This window comes from Sminthopsis crassicaudata, chromosome 4, assembly GCF_048593235.1.
Source record: "Sminthopsis crassicaudata isolate SCR6 chromosome 4, ASM4859323v1, whole genome shotgun sequence".
NCBI classification, from domain to species: domain Eukaryota; kingdom Metazoa; phylum Chordata; class Mammalia; order Dasyuromorphia; family Dasyuridae; genus Sminthopsis; species Sminthopsis crassicaudata.
Window position 1 is genome coordinate 344,449,088 of NC_133620.1, and position 25,373 is coordinate 344,474,460.

Here is a 25,373-nt window from a genome sequence, read left to right on the forward strand (position 1 = left end):
TAAACAAGTTGTGATATATGAAGATAATGGAATATTATTGTTCTATAAAAAATGATGAACAAGCTGATTATAGAAAGGTCTGGAAAAGTTTACATGAACTGAGCAAAACAAGCAAAACCAAGAATATATTGTATACAATACCAGCAAGAATGTGTGATGATCAAGTGTAAAAGACTTGGTTCTTCTCAGTAGGTCAGTGATTCAAAACAGTCCCAACAGACTTTGGACAGAAAATGCCATCTGCATCCAGAAAAAGAACTAAGGAGAAGGAATGTAAATTAACACAGGCTATATTCACTTCTTTTTAATTTGTTTTATCTCTCCCATGATTTTTCCTTTTTGCTCCAAAACATTTTGTTTTCCATCATGATTCATAAAACAATGTGTATTTAAAAAAAAAAAGAAAGAAAGAAAGAAAGAAAAAAGGGAAAAAGAAGACAAGAACTGCAGGAAAATTTTAAAGTACAAAAAAGAGAAAAGGAAAACTAGGAAAGTAAATTTACTTGAACAATTGGAAGGCCTTGTATGGTGATGAAGTGCTAATATCTAAATAAGAAGAAAAGACATAAAATTTTTCAGAAGTTTAATGTTTTCAAAGGGCATTGAAGGTGAGGGTGGATTGATTCTGTCCTGAAGGTTTTAAGAAGAGAAAAAGAAGGAAGAGTGGCAGGAATACACACGTATAGAAAAGAGAAAGAAAAAATGAGTAGAACTTGCTATTTTTCAGAATTGAGATGCTTGAGGATAGAATAAATGATGTGGTATGGGCATTAGATGAATTTCTCAACTTAGGGTGGATGAAGTATTGAGTACATACATATACAAACATAATTTTGTATAGAAATACTTCAAACTCCAACTACTATAGATTTAGCTCTTCTTAGCAATACAATAATCCAAGACAATTCCAAAAGACCCACTCATGGAAAATGCGGTTGACATCCAGAGAAAGAATTAAGGAGTATGAATGGAGATCAAAGCATACTATTTTCACTTTTGTTGTTTTTTATTTTTTCTTTCTTATATTTTTTCCTTTTTGTTCTGATTCTTCAATGTGACTAATAATATACAACATAATTGCACATATATAACCCATTTGAGGTTGCTTGCTTTCTTAGGGAAGGAGTTGGAAAGGGAGAGAGGAAGAAAAATTTGGAACTCAAAATCTTACCAAAATGAATGTTGAAAACTATCTATATTTGTAATTGGAAAAAAATACTATTAAATAAAAAAAGAAAAGAAAGAAAGAAAGAAAGAAAGAAAGAAAGAAAGAAAGAAAGAAAGAAAGAAAGAAAGAAAGAAAGAAAGAAAGAAAGAAAGAAAGAAAGAAAGAAAGAAAGAAAGAAAGAAAGAAAGAAAGAAGAAAGAAAATCATCAAACTCAACAGGGAAACCAGGGAGGGAACAGCCCCCAAAGAAAACACTTTCTAAGAGGATTCACTGTACATTGGAGAATTACTGAACAGATTGTGGGAAGGAAAGAGGAAACCAAGGATTATCATATAATTTCTGTTGGTTTTGTTATTGATATGGTCTATTATGGCAATAATTTTCCTGATATGAACCAGCCCAGAATTCCTGGTATAAATCCCATTTGGTCATAGTGTGTTATCTTGCTGATAAATTGTTGTAATCTTTTGCTCACATTTCATTTACATTTTTTGCATCAATATTCGTTAGGGAGACTAGTCTGTAATTTTCTTTCTCTGTTTTGACTCTTCCCAGTTTAGTGATCAGTACCATATTTGAGTCATAAAATTAATTTGGCAAGACTCCTTCTTTACCTATTTTTCCATAGGGTTTACATAATATTGGAATTAATTGTTCTTTAAATGTTTGGTAGAATTCACTTGTAAATCCATCTGGCCCTGAAGATTTTTTCTCAGGGAGCTCACTGATGGCTTGTTCAATGTCTTTTTCTAAATGTAGACTAAATAATTTGTTTCCTCTTCTGTTAATCTGGACAATTTATGTTTTTGTAAATATTCATCCATTTTTATTAGATTGTCAGATCTGCTAGCAAACAATTGGACAAAATAGCTCCTAATTATTTGCTTTAATTTCTTTTTCATTGGTGGCAAATTGACCATTTTCAGTTTTGATGTTGGTAAATTTGTCTTTTTTCCTTTTTCTAATCGAATTAATCAAAAACATCTATTTTGTTGGGATTTTTTTTCCATAAAACCAATTTTAGTTTTATTAATCTTTCCTTTGAGTTTAGGAATTTCTAATTTAGTATTTAATTGAGGGATTTAATTTGGTCTTTTTCAAGCTTTTTTAGTTGTATGCCCAATTCATTGATCTTCTTTTTCTCTATTTTATACATGTACCTATTTAGAGATATAAAATTTCCTCTAAGAACTGCTTTGGCTGCATCCCATAGGTTTTGATATGTTGTCTCATTGTTGTCATTCTCTTAGATGAAATTATTGTTTCTATGATTTGTTGTTTGACCCACTCATTATTTAGAATTGGATCATTTAATTTCCAATTGGTTTTTAGTCTATCTTTCTTTGGTCTTTTATTGAATGTAATTTTTATTGCACTGTGGTCCAGTTCATTGTTGTTGTTTTTCCTGTGAAGCATTTGGGGTTAAATGATTTGCTCAGGGTCACATAGTTAGTAAATGTTAAATATTGGAGGCAGGATTTGAACTGACTCTAGGGCTGATGCTCTATTCACTGTGCCATCTAGCTGCCCTGAGAAGCAAGGAAGGAAAGATAGAAGGAAAGGAAGGAGGATGGAGTAAAGGAATGAAAGAAGAAAACAAGGAAACATTTAACCATCTGTCCCATTTTTGCATTGTCTCATTTGCTTCTCACAACAGCCCTGAGAGGTAAATGCTATCATTATCTCTATTTTACAGTTGAAGAAACTGAGGCAGAAAAGAGAGGTTCATCAACCTGCTCAGGATCATACAGCTGGTTACATGTCTGAGCCATGATCTGAAATGAGGCCAGGACTGGGTTTTTCTGACTCCAGACATCCAGGAATCCAGGATGATTCCATCCTTAGGCCACTTATTCAACCACTCAGACCTGTATTTCCTTATCTATAAAATCAGGAAAAGAATACATCAGAGGGTTGTATTTAGGAAAACACTTTACAAACTTTAAAGTGACTTATAATGGGAATTCTTTTGTTTTAAATTGTTCTCAACTTAATGAGCACCCTTCTCCTAAAAGAAAGTTTATATATAAAATAGGACAGAAAAAAAGATTCTACAAGAAATCACAAGTCTTTATTATATACATGGCTTGCTTTTTAAAAAAAAGTAAACAATAAAAATGGCACCATAGATAGAATATTGGGCCTGGGGTTAGGGAGACCCTATTTCAAATTCAGCCTCAGAAACTTACTAGAAGTGTGACTTTGAGTATTTAGCAGACATTTAATCATTTCTGACTCAGTTTCCTTTTCTGTAAAATGAGGTCAGTAATAGCACCTATCTCCCAGAATCAAAAGAGATAATATCTATAAAGTACTTTGCAGACTTTAAAGCACTATATAAATGCTAGCTATTATTATGTGCAACTTGAGCTTTAAAATATGTATATCAAATTCAAATGTTATTTTCAAAGCTGTCCCATTTCCCTTTTTTCTTTCAGACCTTTTCTTTCTTCTCTCCTATATATATATATATATATATATATATATATATATATATATATATATATATATATATGTAATACATCAAGGTTTCTTTTGTCTTTTTGTCTTTTTGGGGGGGAAGCAGGAGGAGGTGCTATCCTATTCTCTAGTCTTCCTCTTCTTCTCATCCCATTGAAAAAGAAAAAAATACAACCCTTATAACAAATATACATAGTCAAACAAAATGTGTTTTCACATTGACTATGTCCAAAAATGTATGTTTTATTCTGCATATTAAATCCATCTCTTGTCAGGAAGTAGTAGTTTGCTTCATCAATGGTCCTCTGAAATTGTGGTTGGTATTTCATTGATCAGAATTCTTAAGTGCTTCAAAATTGTTTTTCATTGCAATGTTGTTATTATTGTTCAATTATGTCTAACTCTTTGTAACCTCACTTGGGGTTTTCTTGGCAAAGACATTGAAGTGGTTTGCCATTTCCTTCTCCAGATCATTTTACAGATGAGGAAACAGGGTTAAGTGGCTTGTTCGGGGTGAGGTAGAGCTAGTAATTAGCCTGAGTTCCCTCAGAATTTGGACCACCACTGGTCCTCAGATTTGAATTCAGATTTTCTGATCCCAGATCTGACATTCTATTTCCTGTGCCCCATTTTATTTATAACACTTGTTATTATGTTGCATAATTTTATGTTGCTCTGTATATTTCACTCTGTCCGGTTATAAATCTTCACACAGGTTTCTCTGAAATTGTCCCTTTCATCATTTCTTCTGGTATAATAATATACCATTACATTCTTTTATCCTAATTTGCTCAGCACTTCTCCAGTGGTTGGGTATCTTCTTTGTTTTCCAATCATTTCCTATAACAAAAAAGAGCTACTATAAATTTTGTACAAATGGTGGTATCGCTGGGTCAGAGGATATCTACAATTCAGTGACTATGGGGGCACAGACAATTCCAAGTTACTTTCCAGAATGACTAAACCAATTCATGGTTTTACCAACATTCTGCCATGTGCGCTCATCAGCAGTAGGGGTAAATCATGGAAGAGAGCCTGTGCTCTGGGGCCGGCAGCGGCAGGGGCAGCGGGCTAGCTGCCGGGGCTACCAGGATGCCGCCGCGGAAGAAGTGTGCATGGTCCACTGTGTCTGGAATCAGAGGACCAGAACTTGAATATTTGCTCATTAACTAAGCAGCCACTTGATGATACAATGGACAAGGTGCTGGATTTGGAATTAAAAAGAAATGAGTACAAATCCCAACTCAGACATTCACTAGCTGTGTGACCTCTCTACTTCTATTTTCCTTCTCTGTAAAATTGGAATAATAATGATACTCATCTCACAGGGCTGTTGGGAATATGAACTTTAAAGTAATATATAAATGCTATGTGACTCTGAACAAATGTGATTACTGTGCTAGTTATTGTCACTTAGCTTCCCTGGATCTCAGGGGGAAAAAAAAGAGAAAGTGAGATAGATAGGGGATAGACAGAAGGGGAGGAGGTTAGTTGGACTAGATGGTCTGGGGGTAGGTGAAAGAAAGAGTCCTGCCTTCAAATATAAGAAAGTCACAGTCTTATTCTGCTTTTCAGGATGAGAATGAGGCAATAGGATGAGAACTAATGGAAGGAACCTTAAAATGAGGCAGATTTTGGCATAAAGTGGCTCAGAATCCAATCTAGGGAAGGAAGGAAGGATGAATGGATGGGGGGATGGATGAGTGGATGGGTGGGTGGAAGGGCAGATGGGGGGACTGCCCCCTAAGTAGTGAACTGTCTCCCTACCACAGGAAGTTCCCTCAGAAGTTGGACCCACCACTGGTCAGGGACCTTGTAGAGTATAAATGCAAGACTGAACTTGACCTCAGGGTTCCCTTCCAACTAGGAGGCCGGAGGTTGTTATCGGGGGCTGGGATATTGTCAGAAGGAGGATGAGTGTGCTAGGTGATGGGACCCGATGGGGTGGGGGCGTAAGGAGGAGAGGAGAAGAGAGGGGAGGGGGCGGCATTGCCCGGCGCGGCCTGCAGGGGGGGCCGGCGGGCGGGCTGAGACAATCGCGGGGAGCCGGCGGAGCGGGGCTGCGCGGGGCGGGGGCTGCGGGCTGTCTGCCGGAGGAGGAGGAGGAGGAAGAGGAGGAGGAGGGAGGGGCGGGCGGTGGCCGGGCCTGTGCCTGTGCCTGTGCCTGTGCTCTGGGGCCGGCAGCGGCAGGGGCAGCGGGCAGCGGGCAGCGGGCAGCGGGCGGACGGGATGGGCCGCTAGCTGCCGGGGCTACCAGGATGCCGCCGCGGAGCGGGCGTCTGCTGCTGCTGCTGCTGCTGCCGTTGCTCCTTGGAGACGCTTCCCGAGCTAGGGGCAAGTCCCCTCCGGAGCCCCCCAACCCACAGGGTAAGTACAGAGGCCCCCGGGGCGGCTGCAGGGCAGCGCAGCCTTTCCAGGCCCCCATCCTCCCTGCAGAACCCCCCCCTCGTTCTCTCTTCCTCCATTCTCCTGCAGCCCCAAATCCCACCCCAGCCCCCTCCCCTAGGAAGCCCAGAAAGCTATTGGAGCTGGGGGGAGGGGGCCAGGCAGATATCCTCTCTCCATTGGGGGGCGTGGATCCTATGCTGGAGGGGCAATGGGGAGCAGGGGCGGGGCCGAGGTGTTGGGAAGGGAGACACAATGGGGAGAGCAGGGGCTCCCCAAAACCCCCTCCCTGGGGGTTTCTTCCCCCTTTGGCCCATCCAGGCAAATATTGCCTGAGCCATTGTCTGCCTGAGATACTAGATGAGGGGTCCCCGGTTGATCTTCCCTCGGTCCCCTCTGAGGCCTGACACCCACTCCTTTGCGAGGTGTGGAGATCCCTCAGTTGGTCCCCCATCCCTCAAATAACCCCACTAGTAGATGTTGGGTCACCCATTGGTCCCCTCTGGGCCCTGACACCAGCCCCACTGTTAGATATTGGATACCCCCATTGGTTCCCTCCTCCCCCTACCTTCTGGGCCCTGACATCAGCCCACTGTTACAGATTGGATACCCCCATTGGTTCTCCCCCTTCTTTCTGCGCTCTGAGACCACCTCTCACCTCGATACAGGATTGAATGTAGGGATGTACGATCTCGAAATTAGTGTTGATGAAGAGGGAGCATATTTGTGTTGAAGTTAGGACGTTAGAACAGGGGAAACTCGGGAGCCTGCATTCCTTGTGAACTCTCTGAGACCCATCAGTGTATTCTACATAAGAAATCACAGATCTACCTACAGTGAGAACTGTACTATGGGACAGGAAGGAAAATAGGAGGTGGGAGAGGCTGATGGCCTGAGTCCCAACTAACCTAGACTGGACCATTCTTCTTGTGCCTCAGTTTCCCTACATCTTCTTCCCCTCACGGAGGAGACACTTGCTTGGGCTCAGGCTTTGTAAGGTAGTATAGAAGCTAGGACTTCCTCCCTTTTCCCCTCATCTCCTCCTTACAAGGATGGTTTGGGGGAAAGAAATAGACTTCCTCCCAAGCTCCCTTGACAGGGCTCCTGCACTGGGCCCCCATTATTTGGTCCCTGCCCATCCCAGGCCGGATGTGTTTAATCCTCCTCCTCACACACATATATACACACACCTCTGTCAACTGCTGCCCCTCTTCCCTCCTTCCCATAAAGGGGAATCTCTGCTGATTGGGGTGAAGTTCACCTCCTTCCCCCATCAGATAGGTGACTCCCTCAATCCTCCTCCATCTCCTGAACCTCTGGGACTTGGGCTGGGGGTAGGAGATAGGTTAACTTGCTGTTCTGAGCACAGTATTTCCCCTCCCTCCCCCAAGAGCTCAGCAGGAAAAGCAGAGGGGGAGGGGGAGTCTGGCTGGGAAAGGGTACAGGATTTCCTTCTGGAAAAAGACAGAGCTGAGCCCCTGGGGGTGGGTAAAAATGAAATATAGTAAGTTAAGTATTGGGGGTGGGGAAAGAACCTGGGATCGAAGAGAAGTTGAGTAAAGTATTTCTCCATAACAAACCAGGGATAACTGGGGTCACAGGGAGACTGAGAGCTTATGACTGTCTCCTTAGGGTGGTAGATATCTCAGATATCTTCTAAACTGGAATATTCCTTTCCCACTCTCAAATATTGGGGATTTCTGCTGGTATGACATAGCCTTTCCTCATCAGTCTCCCAAAGGAAAAGTCTCCTTGGTGTACAGGATTCCTGGCTATTTGTCAGGTTCTAGTGTAGCAGGATAGGGATAGGGGATAGACAGTAGCAGAGTCCAGGATGCGGGCTTGCCCCAAAACTCTTAGGCTATAAGATATTTGGTTTGGTTATCACTTTAGATCTTGGTAAATCCTCAGGTTATTCTCTGTGTATGTTTGTCTGTCTTTTTCTATGTCTCTGTCTCTGTCTTCCTTTCTCTCTCTCTCTCCTTCTCTCTCTCTTTCTCTCTCTGTGTGTCTCTGTCCCTTTCCTTTTCTCTCTCCCTCTCCATCTCTCTGTCTCTGTGTCTCTCTCTGTCTCTGTCTCTCTGTGTCTCTCTGCCTCTTTCTGTCTCCTCCCTCACCCCTATCTCTGGTCCGTTCCTTTTGAATGCTGCTGCCTTTTTGGGAAACCTCAGAGGCTGAGGCCCTGGAGCCTGGGACATTCCCTAAAGTGGCTACATTCCAGACCCCCAAGTGTCCCCTTTCTCCCCCCCCCAGATCTCCCAGCTGTTGAGTCCAGCTGTTCCCAACAAGGCCCAACCCCACTAAAAGCTTCTCTGAATTCCTCCTGAGACTGAGGGCCCTGCCATCTCTGGGGATCATCACAGTGAGGGACTCAAAGAGGCTTTTACCAGGAGGAGCTAGGTGAGAATTCCAGGGGAGGGAGGAGACTGACCTCTGTAGACCTCTACAGAGCAGGAAAAGGATAATCACAGGGTTGGAGGCTTTAAGAAAGACTAGCTCCTGGGCATGTGTGGCTGGGCTAGGATGCTAGGGGCAGGGCTAGCCACACATGCCCAAGAGCTAGATGCCAAATCTAGGAAGCACTTATCAGCCATTCTGGGTGCTTCTGACAACCAAGAGAGCTCTCATACTCCACCTTCAGAACCTGCCCCCACTGATGCTAACCAGAGGCTTATAGGATCCTAGCTATGGAGTAGGATTGTTGAACCTTTTCAATATCATGGCCCCATTGGCAATCTGAAGAAATCTATGGACTCCTTCCCAGCATAATGTTTTTAAATGCATAAAATAAAAATATGTAAGTTTGCAAAGAAAACCAATCATGTTAAAATAGTTATCAAAATAATGACAGCTCAGATTCAAAGATCTCATCTTAAAAACCCCTTAGAAGCCCTCTAATCTAATATCTCTTTATAGATGAGGATTTCCCCTAAAATAGACTAGCTTGGGTTAGCCAGGCTCCTGATCCTGCACCTCAGTTTTTCATTTCTTTGCCAGCCCATTACTGATCTTTAAGAATGCTTGCTCTTTGTAGGACATTTTCAGCTCTTGGCCAGATAGGAGCAGAGGATAAATGTTCAAGGTTAGCAGAATGAACTTTGAGGAACTTTGAACTCCCAAGATGTGTGTGTGTGTGTGTGTGTGTGTGTGTGTGTGTGTGTGTGTGGTGTGTGTTTGCGTGTAGGGAGTGTCTGGCTAGAGCAGGCAGGACACCTGGGATCCCTCCCCTTATGTTCTGGTAACAATCCCCCAACCCCCCTCTTTCCCTTCCCCTGGGGCCCCAGCTCCTACACAGAGCCCTCCCAGGAGGAATGAGGGCATTGTCATAGCAACGACAGCTTGGCTGAGGGTGGGTGATGCTGGCCAGCTCCCAGGGAAGGGCAAACTGCGAGTTAGGGAGTGCCAGGAGACATGTCTAGAAATTGAAGGGTTCCCATAGGTGCAAAAGAAGGAAACCCCAGTGCTGGAGTCTCTGTAGGGGACCACAAAGCAAAGGATTCTCTGGAGGCATGAACTGCAGGATCGTGACTTGGAGACTGAATGAGTAAACTACTTCCAACCACAAATTCCATCTAAAGTCATCTAATCTCTGAAATCACTCCTTTCAATTTTTCCTCCACCTGAATCCCTCAGCCCTTTAAAGCACGCCACTTTTCTGACCTGGCTTTTCACTCTCTCATCTGAGGTTCCTCAGTTCTCCCCTTAAACCTGTCTCAATCTTTTCCCTGCACTTGATTGCTCTATATTCAAACCATTTCTCCTTCTGCCAAATTTCCTCTCTCCAAATAGTGCTCTGTAGCTCTTGGACTGCCATCCCCCAATTATAAACCCCCTTTTTCCACCTTTTCATACATTTTATCCCTCCTGCCACACCTCCCTAAATTTCTGATTGTACTCTACCTCTCTCATTACATTCCCACATCATATTTCTCTCTCAGTCTGGACAGCTCCCCAGTTCTTGATTTCCCTAGACCTTGACTCTTATCTCTCCCAACAGAGGTACTCATCAAGGTCCAGGTGTATGTCAGTGGGGAACTAGCCCCTCTAGCACGGGCCTCTGTTGATGTGTTTGGGAATCGGACCCTGCTGGCCACAGGCACCACAGATGCAGAGGGGGTGGCCACACTGCCTCTCAACTACCGCCTGGGCACCTGGGTCCTGGTCACTGCTGCCCGCCCTGGCTTCCTCACCAACTCAGTGCCCTGGCGAGTCGACAAGCTGCCCTGTGAGTGTGGGTGTACTGGGTGGAGCTGGAAGAGAGCATTATTTCCCCACTCCTCCCTGACCAGCTGACCCTCAGCCCCTTCCCAAAATAGACTTGAGGGGCCCCTGCTGTTGGAGCAGCTGCAACCCAGGCTGGGCTTGGTGGGGTGGGGGAGGCCCAGATAACTCACAGCTAAAGCTGTGGGAGTGTAGGGGGAGGGGTCCCTTTTCCTTCTCTGAATTGGAAAGTACCTCTATCTAGAGGAAGTGGGGAAGGATGAGGGGGAGGGATGCAAATATGCATCTTAAACCCTCCTAAACTGATCAGAAGGAGGAAAGGGGTTCCATGTGGTGGGTGGGAAATCAGGTGGAGAAGCACCCTATTGGAACAGATGGCACCTCCCTTTCTTACAGTATATGCCTCCGTCAGCCTCTACCTGCTTCCTGAACGTCCTGCCACCCTCATCCTCTATGAGGACCTCGTACACATTCTGCTAGGCTCCCCAGGTAACATGGCCTCCTTTATACCTTCTCGAATTCAGAATCCTGACTGACCTTTTCCATTGGAGCACACAACACAAGTCTCCTCAGCTCTAAGGAAGCTCTCCTTCCTTATTATAATTTTCAGTGGTACCCCCATCCCCACTCCTTCACAAACCTTCAATCAGCCATTGAGCACTGAACTATCAATCCTCTATAGGACTCTCCCTTTCTTCTTCAAGCTCCCATCTCTCTCTTTTTAAAATTGTTATTATTTATGTGAGAGAGAAAGAGAGAGAGAGAGAGAGAGAGAGAGAGAGAGAGAGAGAGAGAGAGAGAGACAGAGAGAGAGAGAGAGAGAGAGAGAGAGAGAGACAGAGAGAGAGAGAGACAGAGAGAGAGAGAGAGAGAGAGAGAGAGACAGAGAGAGAGAGAGAGAGAGACAGAGAAGAGAGAGAGAGAGAGAGAGAGAGAGAGAGAGAGAGAGAGAGAGAGAGAGAGAGAGAGAGAGAGAGAGGAGGCGGAGGGAAGGAGATGCAGTTAAGGTTAATGACTTGTCCGGGATCCCATACTAATAAGTGTTAAATGTCTGAGGCTGGATTTGAATTTAGGTCCTCTTGACTTCAGGGCTAGTGTACTTTGCCATCTAGCTGCCCCCACCCCCTTGTCTTTTTGCTTAAACTATGTTGCTAACCTCCTAAATGGTCTTCGGGCCTCTACTTTATCCCCACTCCAATGCATCCTTCAAAGACCTTAGCAGTCTTTGCTAATGTACCACTCCTCTACTCCCCATGTAGCTCCCATGAAGTACAGAACTTACAAAGCCTGACTTTAATCTGACCCCACAACCTTGCAGCCTCATCTCATATACTGTTTAGGTAGCCAACTTTCCAGCTAAACGAGCATGTTCTCTACACTATTTTGTCCTTAACCTTCCTTTCCTACACCCCTGCTCTTGATAATACAATACTCTTTACCTAGAATGGACTAGGTAAAGTCCTCCTCCAACTCCATCCCTCAAATTCCAGGTCTTCCTGTCTACAAGTCAGGTCAACCAGCATTTATTATCACTTTCTGGGGGACAGACGGGGACAGCTAGATGGCTCCGTGCGCTGAGCCTGTAGTCAAGAAGACCCGAGTTCAAATGCAGCATCAGAACTGTACTGGCTGGTGACCCTGGATAAGTCACTTGCCCACTGGAGAAGGAAATGGCAAACTCCTCCAGTATCTTTGCCCAGAAAACCCCATGGAAAGTGAGGGGGGCATGACTAAACAACATCCCGTGACAGATGTGTATTAAGTGCTGGGGGTACAAAGAGATATAGGCGCAAACAGATTCAGTCTGGAGGAGACAGAGGCTGGCTAGAGGCTAAGTGACTTGGGCAGCTCCTGCTGCTGACGAGGGATGGGGAGGCACTGGAGCTTGGCTCTTCCTGGCTCACTGCTTCCCAGAGCTGTCACAGACAAGGTTAGAGCATAGGCCCGGTGTGTGCATTTGTACCTACACAGACACAGGCATATGCACATATGTATAGACACGCACTCACATATGCTGATAGGGAGACAGTGTGCAATCTGCAAACACCGGTTCCTCGTGCGTCCCTCTGTGTCCCTGTCTGCCCGTCCCAGGTGCCCGCTCACAGCCATGGGTTCAGTTCCAACGCCGGGCAGCTCGCCTGCCCCGAAGCTCCACCTACAGCCAACTCTGGGCTTCACTTACCCCTGCCAACACAGAACAGGAAATGAGAGCCTTCCCTGCCTTCTTGGGCACTGAAGGCAACAGTTCAGGTAAGGCAGCTTCGGGAGGGTTGATGACCTCAGTGAGGGGACTGTGGGAAAAGGGGGATGTCTATTTGACATGGCAGCATTTCCCACCTCCACCCCATATCCTCATCCTCCCGCAGCCAACAGTTCCTGGCTGGAGCTGACGCCCCTGGCTGCAGTGAGCGTCCACCTGCTGACCGGCAATGGCACCGAGGTGCCTCTGTCAGGGCCCGTCCACTTTTCGCTGCCCCTCCCCCCGGGACCTCGAGCCCTTGGCACCAGCAGCGTGCCCGCCTGGAGATTTGACCCCAAGAGCGGTAAGTCCTGAGCTGCAAGGCCGTTGCCAGATGGGCAGAGGAGAGGAAAGGAGCAAGAAAGGGAAGCATTGCTGGGGAGTGAGGTCTGAAGTGACTCCCCCGATTTCCTTGCCTCTTTTTCTGCCCCCAGGACTTTGGGTACGGAATGGGACGGGAATGATCAGAAAGGAAGGACGGCAGCTCTATTGGACCTTCGTCTCCCCTCAGCTGGGTTACTGGGCCGCTGCCCTGGCCTCCCCTGCTTATTCTGGTGAGGAGCCAGTGGGGAGAGGGGGAGAAGGCCAGCCCTAGCCCTGGACAGGGGCTCCTTAGAGCCTCTCCATAGAGGAGAGGCTGGGGCCTCTGCTGAAAGGGACATGAGGGATCATTGGCTCGCAGGCTCAGAGCTGAAAGGGTCCGCTGGCCCAGCCTCTCGTTCTACACCTGAAGAAACCGAGGCACTTCTCCTCCAGACACCTTGGCTCCCCCCCTTATCTCTGCCCCTTCATCATGACCCAGCCTCTTTCCTCAACTCTGAAACAAAAACCTTAGGGACTTGGCCAGGATCACGCATTTCTGAAGTGGCAATAGTGGATTGCAAAGTCCTTTTCTTTCCACTCCTAGACTGAAGAGGAGAAATCTTCATGCTTACTGTGCACAGAGCACAGTGCGAGGCCCTTGGAGGCAACAAATTTTATATATATATATATATATATTTTTTTTTTCCTGGGGGAAGCAATGGGAGTTAAAAGACACAGCTGGGAAATGTCTGAGGCCACATGTGAATACAGGTTCTCCTGAATCAGGGCCAGTGCTCTACCCATCGCACCACCTCGCTGCCCTGATAGCGTCCACAGAGCACATAGTCTCTGCTGTCCTGGACCTTACAGTCCACTGCAGATAAGACACATGTGGATAGAATTATGAGAGATGGATGTATCAGAGAGGTTGGTCCGAGGGGGAAGGGCTTATATTTGGGGTTGGGAGGTAAGGGAAGGACCAGAGAAAGACTTCTACATGGCAATGTAGCACCTGAAGGTTTTTTAAAATGAGTAGAAATGCAAAGAAGTAATGAAGGCTCTTGGAAGGCATCTTAGGCTTAGGGAAGAGTGTAAGAGATGATATCTATCTATCTATATCTATATATACGTATATATAGATACACATACCTAAGTATGTATGCCAGATCAGTTTGCTGTTGTTCAGTCATTGTTCAGTCACGTCAGACTCATGCAAAGACACTGGAGGGATTGCCATTTCCTTCTCTAGTCTTTTTCCTGATGAGGAAGCTGAGGCAAACAAGAGTGGAGTTTTCTTGGCAAAGACCCCGGAGTGGCTGTCATTTCCTTCTCTGGGCCATTTTACAGATGAGGAAACTTGCTTGAGGTCATACAGCTAGTAAGACCAGACTTAAACTCAGGAAGATGTCCAGCATTTCATACACGGTGTCCCCTAGCTGACCATTTTGGCTGGAGTGTAAAGCATAGGAAGGACAGTAATAGTTGATGATAAGGCTGGAAACTTAGGGTGGTACTCACTTGTGAAAGGCCTCAAATGCCAGACAGAGGACGACTGAAGGATTTTGGCAGCCTGAGTGTGTGTATAAGGAGGGCCATGGAGTCTGTCCTGTGTCTCAGGCATGAGCAGCTAGAGAAAGCTGGGGAAGGGGATGAGAGGCTGGGCCCCCCTCGTCCCTCCTTCTTTATCGGGTCCTGCCTCTCCCCAGGCCCAGGACTGGTGACTGTGACATCGGGCATCAAAGACATCAGCACGTACCACACCATCTTCCTGCTCACCATCCTGGGGGCCCTGGCTCTGCTTGTGCTCAGTCTGCTCTGCCTCCTCATCTACTACTGCAGGTTGGAGGACAATTCCCTGGCGCCGCCCCCCAGCCCCTCTTCCTTCGTCCGTGCCTCCCAAGCCCCGGGAGGCCCTGGGCCTCCTCCCCACAATCCTTCAGACACCTTGGCCCCCACCTCTCCTCACTACCCCTCCCAGATACCCCAGTCTTCTTCCCCTACCTGGGTATCCTCCTTTGCACGTGGTAAGGAGGGGAAAGGCCATTCTTCCCTTTCCCCAGTGCCCATGCCATGTCCCCTTCCTCCACAGAAGGCGCTGCCTGAAGCCACGGCAGCAGCTCCACAAGCTGCCTCTCTCTGGACCCCTGGAAAGCAACAAGAAGGACCAGGCCACCTCCATGTCTCAGCTCCACCTGATCTGTGGGGGCTCCCTGGAGCCCCCCTCCTCAGGGGATCCTGAAGCTCCGCCCCCCGGGGCCCTGCACTCGGCCTTCTCCAGCTCCCGAGACCTGGCCAGCTCCCGCGATGACTTCTTCCGTGCCAAGCCCCGCCCAGCTGGCCGGGCGTCGGCGGAGCCCCCGTGTGCCCGGGGTCCCGAGGGCCCAGGTCTGAAAGGAGCCCGCTCGGTGGAGGGTCCCGGGGGGCTGGAGCCAAGCCTGGACGAGTACCGCCGGGGAGCCTCGGGAGGAGCCCCCTACCTCCATGACCCTCCATCCCCCCCTCCCCTGCCCTCGCCCTTTGACCACTTCTTAGGGCACAAGGCCACGGCGGAGGGCAAGGCCCCCGACTTCCTGCTCTCCCAGTCTGTGGACCAGCTGTCGCGCCCCCCGTCCCTCAGCCAAGCTAGCCAGTTGATCTTCTGCGGGTCCATCGACCACCTGAAGGACAGCGTCTACCGCAACGTCATGCCCACCCTGGTCATCCCCGCCCACTATGTGAGGCTGGGGGAATCGGGGACGGCCTCGGGAGACGAGTCGGTCCCGGCCGAAGGCGCCGCTCAAGGCCCGGCCCGGCCCTTCCCCCAGCCCGACCCCCAGCGCCAGCTCCTGCAGGGCCACCCGGGCTCAGGCGGGGAGGGCGGAGAGAGCTGGGCGGGCGCCCGGTCCACGCCGGTCAGCGGCTCCGTCACCATCCCCGTCCTCTTCAACGAGTCTACCATGGCCCAGCTTAACGGAGAGCTGCAGGCCCTCACCGAGAAAAAGCTGCTGGAGCTGGGGGTGAAGCCCCACCCCCGGGCCTGGTTCGTGTCTTTGGATGGGCGCTCCAACTCGCAGGTGCGCCATTCCTACATCGACCTGCAGGCAGGTGGCAGCAGCGGGGGGCGCAGCACCGACGCCAGCCTGGACTCGGGTGTCGACGTGCACGAGGCCAGGCCCCTGCCCCGGCGACGGCCGCAGGGCCCCCGCGGGGAGGACCGAGCCCCGGCCGCGGCCCCCGCCCCCCCGCCGGCGCCGCCCCGCCTGGCCCTGAGCGAGGACACGGAGCCCAGCAGCAGCGAGAGCCGCACGGGCCTCTGCTCCCCCGAGGACAACTCCCTGACTCCGCTGCTGGACGAGGCGGTAGCCCCCGAGGGCCGGGCGGCCACGGTGCCCAGGGGCCGGGGCCGCAGCCGGGGAGACAGCTCCCGCAGCAGCGCCAGCGAGCTGCGGCGGGACTCCCTCACCAGCCCCGAGGACGAGCTGGGCGTGGAGGCGGGCGATGAGGCCGGGGACAAGAAGAGCCCCTGGCAGAGGAGGGAGGAGAGGCCGCTGATGGTGTTCAACGTGAAGTAGCCGCCCCCAGGGCAGGCGCTGTGGTGGCCGTGGGGGCGCCCCGGCCCGGGCCCTCCTCCGACACAGCAGTGCCGGGGCCAGGCGTCCGGAGAAGCACCCAGCCTCCGGGGCTGGCTGCGGTGGGAGCGGGCCAGGGGCTGCACCTCTCCCGGGGACCTGGGGAGTGGCCAGGAGGAAGCCTCAGGGGACGGGGCAGGGTGGCTGGTGGGGGAAAACGGAGACTGAAGGAAGGGGGGAAAAGGGAGGGGAGAGCTTTGTCCCTTCCCCACACACCAGGCTCCTCTGGGGGTCCTCCCCCCCTCCCCAAGTGCCTTTTCTCCCTGGCCTCTCCCTGACCCATTCTGCCCATTAGGAGGGGCTAGGACTTTCAAGGTACCAGAAAAGGAATGGCGGGCCCCAAACCCTAAAAAACACAAACCCTTTTGGAGGCTGGGGGGAAGGGAGAGACTTCCATCATTTGTACAAATACCCTGTATATAGAAAGCTCTATTGTGGGGAAGATGGGGGTAGGGAGACAGGTCCAAGCCGGGGGAGGGGAGGGGGTGCTCTAAGGAGGACGGGATCCCTGGGCCAGGAGTGGGGGAAAAGGGGAGGGGGGGGTGGCATGCGTGCTGCTCATTCACCAGCCTGCAAAGTTGGCACCACGTCATCTAGAACCTGGTCTAGGCCGCTGCCAGGAGTGCCCCAGGCAGGCTGCATTGGGAGAGACGGTGGGAACCAAGAGGCTGGCTTGAGAGACAATACATAAATACGACTGACTCTGACTGATGCTGGCATTTTTCTTTCTTGGGGAGGAAGGGAGGGACTGAAAGAGATGGGCCCCCCATCCTAGGAGCCAAACACAGTGACTCCAGAAGGCCCCTTGGAAGGGGAGAGGTCCGTGCCCCTCGCCCAGGCCCGGCCCAGCCCAGCCCAGCAATAGACAAGCATTTTAACAAACTGTATAAATTTTATTGCGGTGTCAGCCCCTCTCAAACATCCCCCTTGAGTACAGGAGAAAAGAGCAGTCAGACAAATGGAACCCTCTAAGTCCAGAGGAACCTCCCCCCAAACTGAGATGACTAGGGCCATGGAAAATCATAGTGAGAAGGCTTGCCTCTGGCCTCTGTGCTGCCCACCCAAGCCCCTGGGGGCCGAGGCGGAGATCGGAGGGGAAAAGCCCAGACTGGCTTTGCTGCCAGGAAGTTGAATGACCATGATGAGGAAGGTGGAGAGGAAGGGGCTGAGAAGACCCAGTGTTGGGGAAGCCACAGCTGAGGAGGCCCGAGTGACAAACTCCCCAGCGGTGTCCTTGCCGCAGGGGCGGAGTGCCTGGAAGAGAGCGGCGAGCCCTCGGGGTCTGTCCTACTCATAGCAGCGTCCAGAGGTTATCCCACCGAAGTTTCTTCTTTCGAAAACACTTGGTGCCCTTGGCCCCGCAGCGGAAGCCATTGGGACAGCAGTGCAGGCCATCGGGACAGCACACCCCCTGCAGGGAGAAAGACAGCACATGAGGGCCACGAGGCTCTTCACCAGGGAGCAGACGGGAACCATGGGGAGAAGGGGGGGACAGACAGACCTTTTCCAGTGGGCAGCAGGTCCAGCTTCCCGCCTTGTTTGAGCAGCAGGTCTGGTGGTCATGGCAGTAGCTCCTGCCCTCGCACTGCACGTCCCCGCTGTCCATCCCCACCATCAGGGGCTGGGAGGATGTGGGGGGCTTTTCCAATCCTTGTTTTTCACAGGACCTGGCCTTCACATTGCAGGTATAGCCCGATGGGCAGCAGTGCTCACGATCCTCACAGCACACAGCCTGGAAGAAGTCAGCATGAGGTTCTTGGGGCTCTGGCTTCCCCTCCTGCTCACTTGTATGGAGAATGGTCCCCAGAAGCTGCCTTTAACCCAAGGAAAGGAACTTCCACTGCCCCTTTTTCCCAGCAGACCCCAGGAGAGGAGGAAAAGAGCCCCACCTGGGGAGGGGGGCTAGGACTCACATGGGGAAGCTGGCAGCAGGCCCAGCCCCCTCGAAGGCTGGGACAGCAGGTCTGTCCATCCGGGCACCTGGTGTGCTGGTCACAATCCACAGAGCTAGAGGCCAGAAGCTGGGATGCTGGCCTCTTGGGCATCCAGGGCACGACGTGGTGCTCCTTCTTACAGCCCTCTGGGTGACAGACATAGCCTTCGGGGCAGCAGTGCTTGCCGTCAGGACAGCACACAGCCTAGTTTGGGGGAGGAGGAAGGGCAAGGACTCAGGACAGGCTGCTGTCTAGGAGGGGAGAAGCTCATGGCCAATCCCTGAATTTTCTCAGAGTGCTCCCATCTTGCTCTTTTCCGGGATTGCCTTTACTCCTTAGAGAGCTGGAAGAGAGTGGGGAGAATGCAGAAGCCCTCCCAGACCACAATGGGCCCCACTGTACCTTTGGAGCAGGGCAGCAGCCCCACTCCCCCGATTCCAGGAGGCAGCAGGTGGTCCTGGGGGGGCAACTGGTGCTGTTGTCACAGGGGACATTGTCCCCAGTAGTGAGGGAAGTGCTGCTCTTTAGCAACGGCGTGCTGAGGGCCCCCTGTTTACACTGGCCCGCCTCTGTGTCACAGGTGTAGCCATGGGGGCAGCAGTGGATGTGGTCATCGCAGCACACGGCCTGGGGAGTGAAGGAGTACCTTTGACCTTAAGGTCATCCCCAGAGCTGCAAGGGAGCAGGAGACCCAGCCAGTTTGAGGCTCTTCCCCCCCCACCACCACCACTCTTTTCCATTCCCTCTACTTTTCCCAGGTACCTCAGGAAACGGGCAACACCCCCAGCTTCCGGACTGCAGGCGGCAGCAGGTGTTGCCATCTGGGCAGCTCATCTGTCCATCACACTTCACCTCCTGCACTGGGGGAGAGGGCCAGGTGATAGTCAGGGACAGATGGGGGAGGGGCACAAAGCGCTGTCTTTCTGCCCTGGGCGAAGTGAATCTGTACATTCTCCCCCTCCCACCACCCTCCTGCTCCCCAACCCCTTCTCCTCAGGTACCTGTTTCTGCAGGCAGCTTGGTAAGGAGGTCAGTGGCACCTCCTGTTTTGGAGAGGCATTTACCCTCCTGCAGGTCGCATATGGTGGCCTGAGGGCAGCAGTGCATTTGGTCTTGGCAACAGACGGCCTGGGAGAGGGGGGAAGGCTGGGTATAAGCACCTGGGGGGGGGAGAGGGGAAGAGCAGGCCACCCAGTGTTGTTGCCCACGCTCACCGCCAGGGGGCAAAGTGTGGCAGAGTTGGGGCCTGAAGGCTCAGAGGCCCAGGGGCTCACACTAAGTCTGAGTCTATTAAGGAAAGTCTGGAGTCCTGTGGCCTACCTGGGCCCCAGCTTGGGAGGGGGAAGGGGGAGAAATCCCCAGACCCCTTCCACACTCACATTTGGCAATGGGCAGCAGCCATATGATCCACTGGGCAGCTGGCAGCAGGTGGTGCCCTCAGGGCACTGGGAATGGGCATCTGGGCAAATCACCTTGGTGACCATCAGGGCTGAAAGAGGAGAAAAAGGCTAAGATCACGGAAAGAGGCCCCCAACAAGACCTTTGCTGAAGCCAAGTTCTTAGTTCCCTTCCCTGCCCCACGTTTCTTACCTTCCCTGTCCTGCTGAATTTTTTTAGCAAGAGTTTTCTGTGCCCATGGGTAGGTGCCACCACTGGCTGTGATGCAGCGGGCACGAGCCAGGTCACAGGAGGTGCCCTGGGGACAGCAGTGAATTTTGTCTTCACAGCAAGAAGCCTGGGGAAGATGTACATCATTTATGTGCCTCGTTCAGACCTCAGCCCTTCCCACCGTCCTCCAGGATAGGTACCTGGGGCATGGGGCAACAGCCCCAGGAGCCATCCGACATGATGCAGCAGGTGGAGTCATTGGGACATTCAAACTGGCTGTCTGGGCACTTCACTGCTCTGGAGCTGGCATCTATTAAAACAATAAAGCAGGATCTTTCCCTAAACTGATCACTTCTCCCCCACCCCAAACGTCTTTTCTCCCCACCTGGCCAAAACTGGAGTAGAAAGATTAGCAGGCGGACCCCCAGACTTATTCTAGGGCCCCCCACGGAAACTGCCTTTGGTGCCAGGTTTACCCTCCCCCCAGTTTCAGATTGCTAATGAGCACACCAGGTTAATGCTAAATTGCCCTCCCTGGTGCTTATTTCTAACAGATGGAGACCATGAAGCCCACATGTGGGTTCTCACCTGGGTCTACTCCCCAATCCATTCAATGAACAGATATAAAAACTGAGTCCCAGAGTGATCTGCCTATAATTACACAGTTAACAAGTGGCAAAGCCAGGATTCAAATCCTGCATTTTTTCCTGTCTCACTACCTCCTCTGACAAATTCCTTCCTCAGCCTTTAATACTCCCGCTCCTCCCTTTCTACCAGAGGCCCAGCTATTCCATACCTTGTACCTTAAAGCAGGAATGACCATTTGGGCTGCAGTGGAATCCACGAGGACAGCAGCGATGCCCATTACCACATGCTACCGCCTGGAAGGGGGGGAGGGACAGAATTCGTTGTCCAGGGGCAACAAGAGGAGAGACTACTAACCATTCCCTGCAGCCCCTTTCGGCCATCCCCACGCCCTCAGTCCTTACCTCTGGGTAGGGGCAGCAGCTGGAGTTCCCCCAAGGAGTGAAGACGCAGGAGAAGCCAGTGGGACAATGGGCATCTCCCTGGCACATGATGCCATGTTGTGCATTTTTTGCTACAGATATGGATGGCTGTGAATCCTAAGGAAGACGATGAGATGGGAGGGAAAAAAAACAAAAAAACAAAAAAAAGCAGGTATGGGAGGAGGCTTAGTTCCTTACTCTACAGGTCTCTCTCTAATTTCCTTCTCATACCCCCTACATCCAAGGGGCTAAGATGAGCAGGACTCTCACCAATGGGTCTGCCCAGTAATCTGAACTTGTGAGCAAGAAGCTGACAAAATAACTCTGGAGACCTGGGGAGCAGCCAAGGTTAGAAGGGATTAGCAACATCTTCCTGGGTACCAGGATGGGGACTCACCCAAGATGAATCACAGCAATGGTAACCTGTTCTTTCTGGTTGCCTGCAGCAGACCTTAGGACATAGCTGCCCATCAGGGCATTGAATTCCAGCCACCAGCCCCGTAACCAGGGTCAGCCAGCTCACCAGCTTCCACATCGTCCACCTGTCAGCCAAAATTAAGCCAAAGCTTAATTCAACCATAGGTTCTCTTTTATGCTCTCCAAGCACCCAGAACTCAAACCTTACATGAACAGTCACGATTCCTGAAGTATCAAGCAGGACACGGGACATAGTAGGGTTAGTGGGGGATAAAATCCAACTTCTACATACAGTCTTCTGTGGGGACATGAAGAGGACATCCTGACACCTCTGTCAGGATCACAGACTGAAAGAAGTGACCTCAGAGGTCATCTGGTTTAACCCTTTATTTTACTGATGTAGATATTAAGGGGCTCAAGGATGCAGCCCAAGGTCTCCTATGTAGCCAGTGGCAGAGCTGGCCTTCAAACTTATCTCCTGGATCAAGCAGCTATAACCTAAACTCTGGGGAAGAGGGAAAAGGGAATACGGTAAGAGGAAGTAGGGAGCCATCCAGATGGAAAGGTCCCCCAAAGGGAACCATTCCCCATTGCTAGCCTCATGCCTAGTAGTCTTTCTTGTTTAAACTTGCTTCAAGGCTCTATTTTATTGAGGAAAGGCTCACATGATTATACCGGAAACAATGTGGTTGGAAAACTTTCAAAAAGGGAAGTACAAAGAGTCTGTGAGTCAAAGCTCTTCTTTCCCCACCAACCACATTCTCCTCACACCCCTCCCTCCAATCCTGAACAGGCCAAGGGTTAAAGAAGAGTTTATGCCCTAGTCCACATGTAACAAGCCTCTCCCAGCTCTCCCGCACTGCTCCACCTTCTGTACTGCCCTTGTGTCCATCTAGGATCTCTCTTCTCCAAGGCCTGTGGCGCCCAATCCCCAGCACTGAAATGTTGCCCCAATCTAGATTGAACCAGCTGCTTCTGAGTCTCTGATCGTCCCCCGCACCCTCCCCACCATGAGTCAGCAGAGGGAACTGAGTCTCATGTCAGTGTTACTGGCTCAGACTTGTTAGGTCATCTCTTTAAGTTCAAAGAGGAAAAAAAACTAATCTCAATAGAGTGGGGAGAGGTGGGAAGAAGGATTCTGGGGGTGAGATTAACTTCCCCAAAGGATGGAGAGATGCAGGGGCAGGAAATTCTTTAAGGGTTCCCTTGCCCAGCTCTGGATTAAGAGCCTATGGTGGAGATAAGGCTTTATGTTATTCTCACTGCACTGACAAGAAGTTGGGAAGTACTAGGGAACTTCTTTCCAAGATCATGAGTAGCTAGATGGCACAGTGGATAGAGCACCAGGCCTGGAGCCAGGAAAACGAGAGTTCAAATCCAGCTTCAGAAACCAACTAGTTGTGTGACCTTGGACAAGTTACTTAACCCTGTCAGCCTCAGTTTCCTTATCTGTCAAATGAACTGGAAAAGGAAATGGCAAACCACTCCAGTGTCTTAGTCAAGGAAATCCCAAAAAAGGTCAGAAGAGTTGGGCGTGACTGAAAACAATGAAACAAGTTTCTGACACAGAAGTTGGAAAGAGGCCAGATTCTTGCAATCTGAGATATGTTTCTGTTTTAATTCTATCTCTAATTTCTCTAAATTTACCTGCCTCACCCCCTCCATCAATAATTGAAGGGGAGATGAGGGAATAGGGAAAAAAAAAAAAAATCAGGGCCACTAAGACTAACAGCCAAAGAAAATGTGCCATCATCGTTTCCTGCCACAGATGAAATAGGGGTTTGAGAGGGGAGTAGAGCTTCAAGGTAGGTCTCTGAGGTTGCTATCCTTCTTGCCCCTTCTCCCCCTCTTAGAGATCAAGTTTTCTTCAAAGCCAGGTATCCCCAAGTTGAGATGGGGGAGGGACAAGGAGAGATGAAGCCCTCCAAACCCAGCTTAGTTCAGTAGCTGGGACACTACAGTAGTAGTAAGCAGTCACAGTTAAACTCCACAAACTCCCAGGTATCACTTCATCCTTCTCTGCTCTGGTCATCACAGAAGTCACTTTGATGAGTCATGAAACTCATTTTCTCATCCATAACCCTTCTTCCCAGAAAAATCCAAAGCCTCCAGAGTCCAGCCTGTCTCCCCTCTGCTTCATTAACACTTGTCAGGTGTTCCATCTGCTTCTTTCTGCCTCTCTGAAAGTTAAGGTCTACACTGGGAGACACCTAAAACATTAAGTTCCCAGCCTCTACAAAATTATTTCCCCTAAGGGGACATGAAAGCTTTTACTGAACTAAATTGCTCCTCTCTCTTCCTCTTGGGACCTGAGGCCCTGCCCCATACAAGCCCAACCTCAGGCTCCTCCTAAAAAAAGCACAGAAGAAATACAACTGAGTTTGCAAAAAAGGAACGTGGGAGCTGTGTATATTGTACTGCACGGTAGCATGAAGGGAGTAATCACATTTTAGTAACACTAATTCCCAACCTCATCCCCCTTCCTTTTCCTATTTTTGCTTTTGTCAGCTCCAACTAAACGGACTTGCACACCAGGCTGTAAAATGGCATCGAGGAGGGTGAGCCACAGGCAAGGAAAAGTCATTAGCGAGTTGCTGAACGCTGACCCAGACTCCCAAAGGGTTTCAGTCCTTATTCAGTTTCTAGGAATGTAGGGAGCCACAAAGGGGAAGGGATGAAGGGAGACCTAGTCCTGCGGCTGTGCCAGGCTGCCCAAGGCTTAATTGTAGACCCAGTGACAGTCTCCTCACCCTTCTCCAGGGACAGGAGTGGGGGAGGGGAAACAGGTTCTCCACCACCTTCTTCCTGGTTCTGGGGACTCTGCCCTAGTAAGTCATGGCCAAGAGAAGCCCAGGAAAGAGTACACTGGGCTGGCACGGGGGAAGGTCCCCCGAAGATGCCAGGGTGCCTAGTTTAAAAGGAGGTGGGGGCCGGGACACTAACTTCGGAGGGATCTCGGAAGCACTCTCCCTTTCTTCCAGGGAAGGAAACCTCTGAGATCACCGCTCACCAGTAGCACCCCACTGGAGACTGAATCCTTAATAAGCCCTTCTTCCCAATTTCCAAGCATGGAGAGCCCATTAACCCCTCCCCCACTCCCCAAGCAAAGTCCCGCAGTCCGGGGTCCCCCACCTCAGGAAACGTCGGAGGTCGAGGGACGGCGGGTCAGCCCCGCTTACCTGCGTGCACCCCTCACTGCCCAGGGCCACAAACTGCGGGGCCGCCGCACTCACACCGGACCCCGGCCGGATTTGGAGACTCCGACTCCGCCCACCCCATTCCCTATTGGCCGAGAGCTCCGGGCCGCCCCACTGCCATTGGCTGCCCCATCCCCAGAGGGGCGAGAGAAACCGGACTCCCTCCTACCCCCGCCACCACCCCCATCCCACCCCCCAATTACCAGCGTGTCATGTGACGGCTTGGTCACGTGATCTCTGGGCTGCCGGGGGTTCCGCGCGTGTTGGGGGAGGATCGGAGACTGTGATAATCCCCACCTACTGCCCATTTCCGAACTTGGACGTGTCGCGTGACCTCTCTGACCCTCCCCCCCCCCCCAGAAGTACTTTTTATCATCCATTTAGCTGATCCTTTGTACCTGGAGCCAGAAAAGGAAACTTGTAAGAGCATCTGTTCCAAGCCTCCCCCGACCCCCACCTTTTACATAGCCGGGAAACTGAGGCCCAGAGAAATAAGGGATGTGCTGCCCCTCTGCCACCACCACAATCCTAGTGATAAATTCGGCGCTACTGGTGCGGACGCGGTGCGGAGCGCCGCACAGTCCCTCCTCGGGACCAACCCGGGAGGCGCGCGCTGCTCTGGTCCCCATTTTACAGACGAGGTTAAGTGACTCCCCGCAGTCACAGCTGGCCTTTTCCTCTCAGTCCTGGAGTTCGCTGTATCCGCTGTGGCTATGACAGCCGCAGCTTGGGGTGTTCTAGAAGCAGGAGGGGAAGAAGGGATTTCTTTCATCTGTCCCAGCCCCCTCTGTCATGGGAGCGTGGGATGAGAGCTGCTCCAAGAGG

At 50.5% G+C, this 25,373-nt stretch overlaps 2 protein-coding genes across 6 annotated transcripts; one reads left to right on the top strand and one right to left on the bottom strand.

Moving 5' to 3' along the window:
* The first annotated feature begins 5,795 nt into the window (after window positions 1-5,795).
* On the top strand, window positions 5,796-17,092 carry FAM171A2 (family with sequence similarity 171 member A2). Of its 2 annotated transcripts, XM_074261110.1 has the most exons (8): window positions 5,798-5,996; window positions 10,012-10,239; window positions 10,632-10,724; window positions 12,327-12,485; window positions 12,602-12,778; window positions 12,909-13,028; window positions 14,484-14,616; window positions 14,867-17,092. In XM_074261110.1, the coding sequence occupies exons 1-8, from the start codon at window positions 5,888-5,890 to the stop codon at window positions 16,326-16,328; spliced, it is 2,481 nt and encodes an 826-aa protein (XP_074117211.1). In that variant the 5' UTR covers window positions 5,798-5,887; the 3' UTR covers window positions 16,329-17,092. The 2 variants fall into 2 exon arrangements, with proteins under 2 accessions (XP_074117212.1, XP_074117211.1); XM_074261111.1 differs by lacking the exon at window positions 12,909-13,028 and having other exon boundaries at window positions 5,796-5,996.
* Window positions 17,093-17,257: 165 nt separating this feature from the next.
* Window positions 17,258-24,673, bottom strand: GRN (granulin precursor). Of its 4 annotated transcripts, none has more exons than XM_074261114.1 (13): window positions 24,531-24,673; window positions 21,332-21,476; window positions 20,917-21,051; window positions 20,724-20,808; window positions 20,128-20,237; window positions 19,910-20,054; window positions 19,699-19,808; window positions 19,321-19,447; window positions 19,082-19,179; window positions 18,722-18,946; window positions 18,299-18,523; window positions 17,887-18,117; window positions 17,258-17,796 (listed from the first exon to the last, which is right to left on the bottom strand). In XM_074261114.1, the coding sequence occupies exons 2-13, from the start codon at window positions 21,467-21,469 to the stop codon at window positions 17,677-17,679; spliced, it is 1,749 nt and encodes a 582-aa protein (XP_074117215.1). In that variant the 5' UTR covers window positions 21,470-21,476; window positions 24,531-24,673; the 3' UTR covers window positions 17,258-17,676. The 4 variants fall into 4 exon arrangements, with proteins under 4 accessions (XP_074117215.1, XP_074117213.1, XP_074117216.1 ...); XM_074261112.1 differs by having other exon boundaries at window positions 18,275-18,523; XM_074261115.1 differs by having other exon boundaries at window positions 24,484-24,594.
* Between the last annotated feature and the right edge of the window lie 700 nt (window positions 24,674-25,373).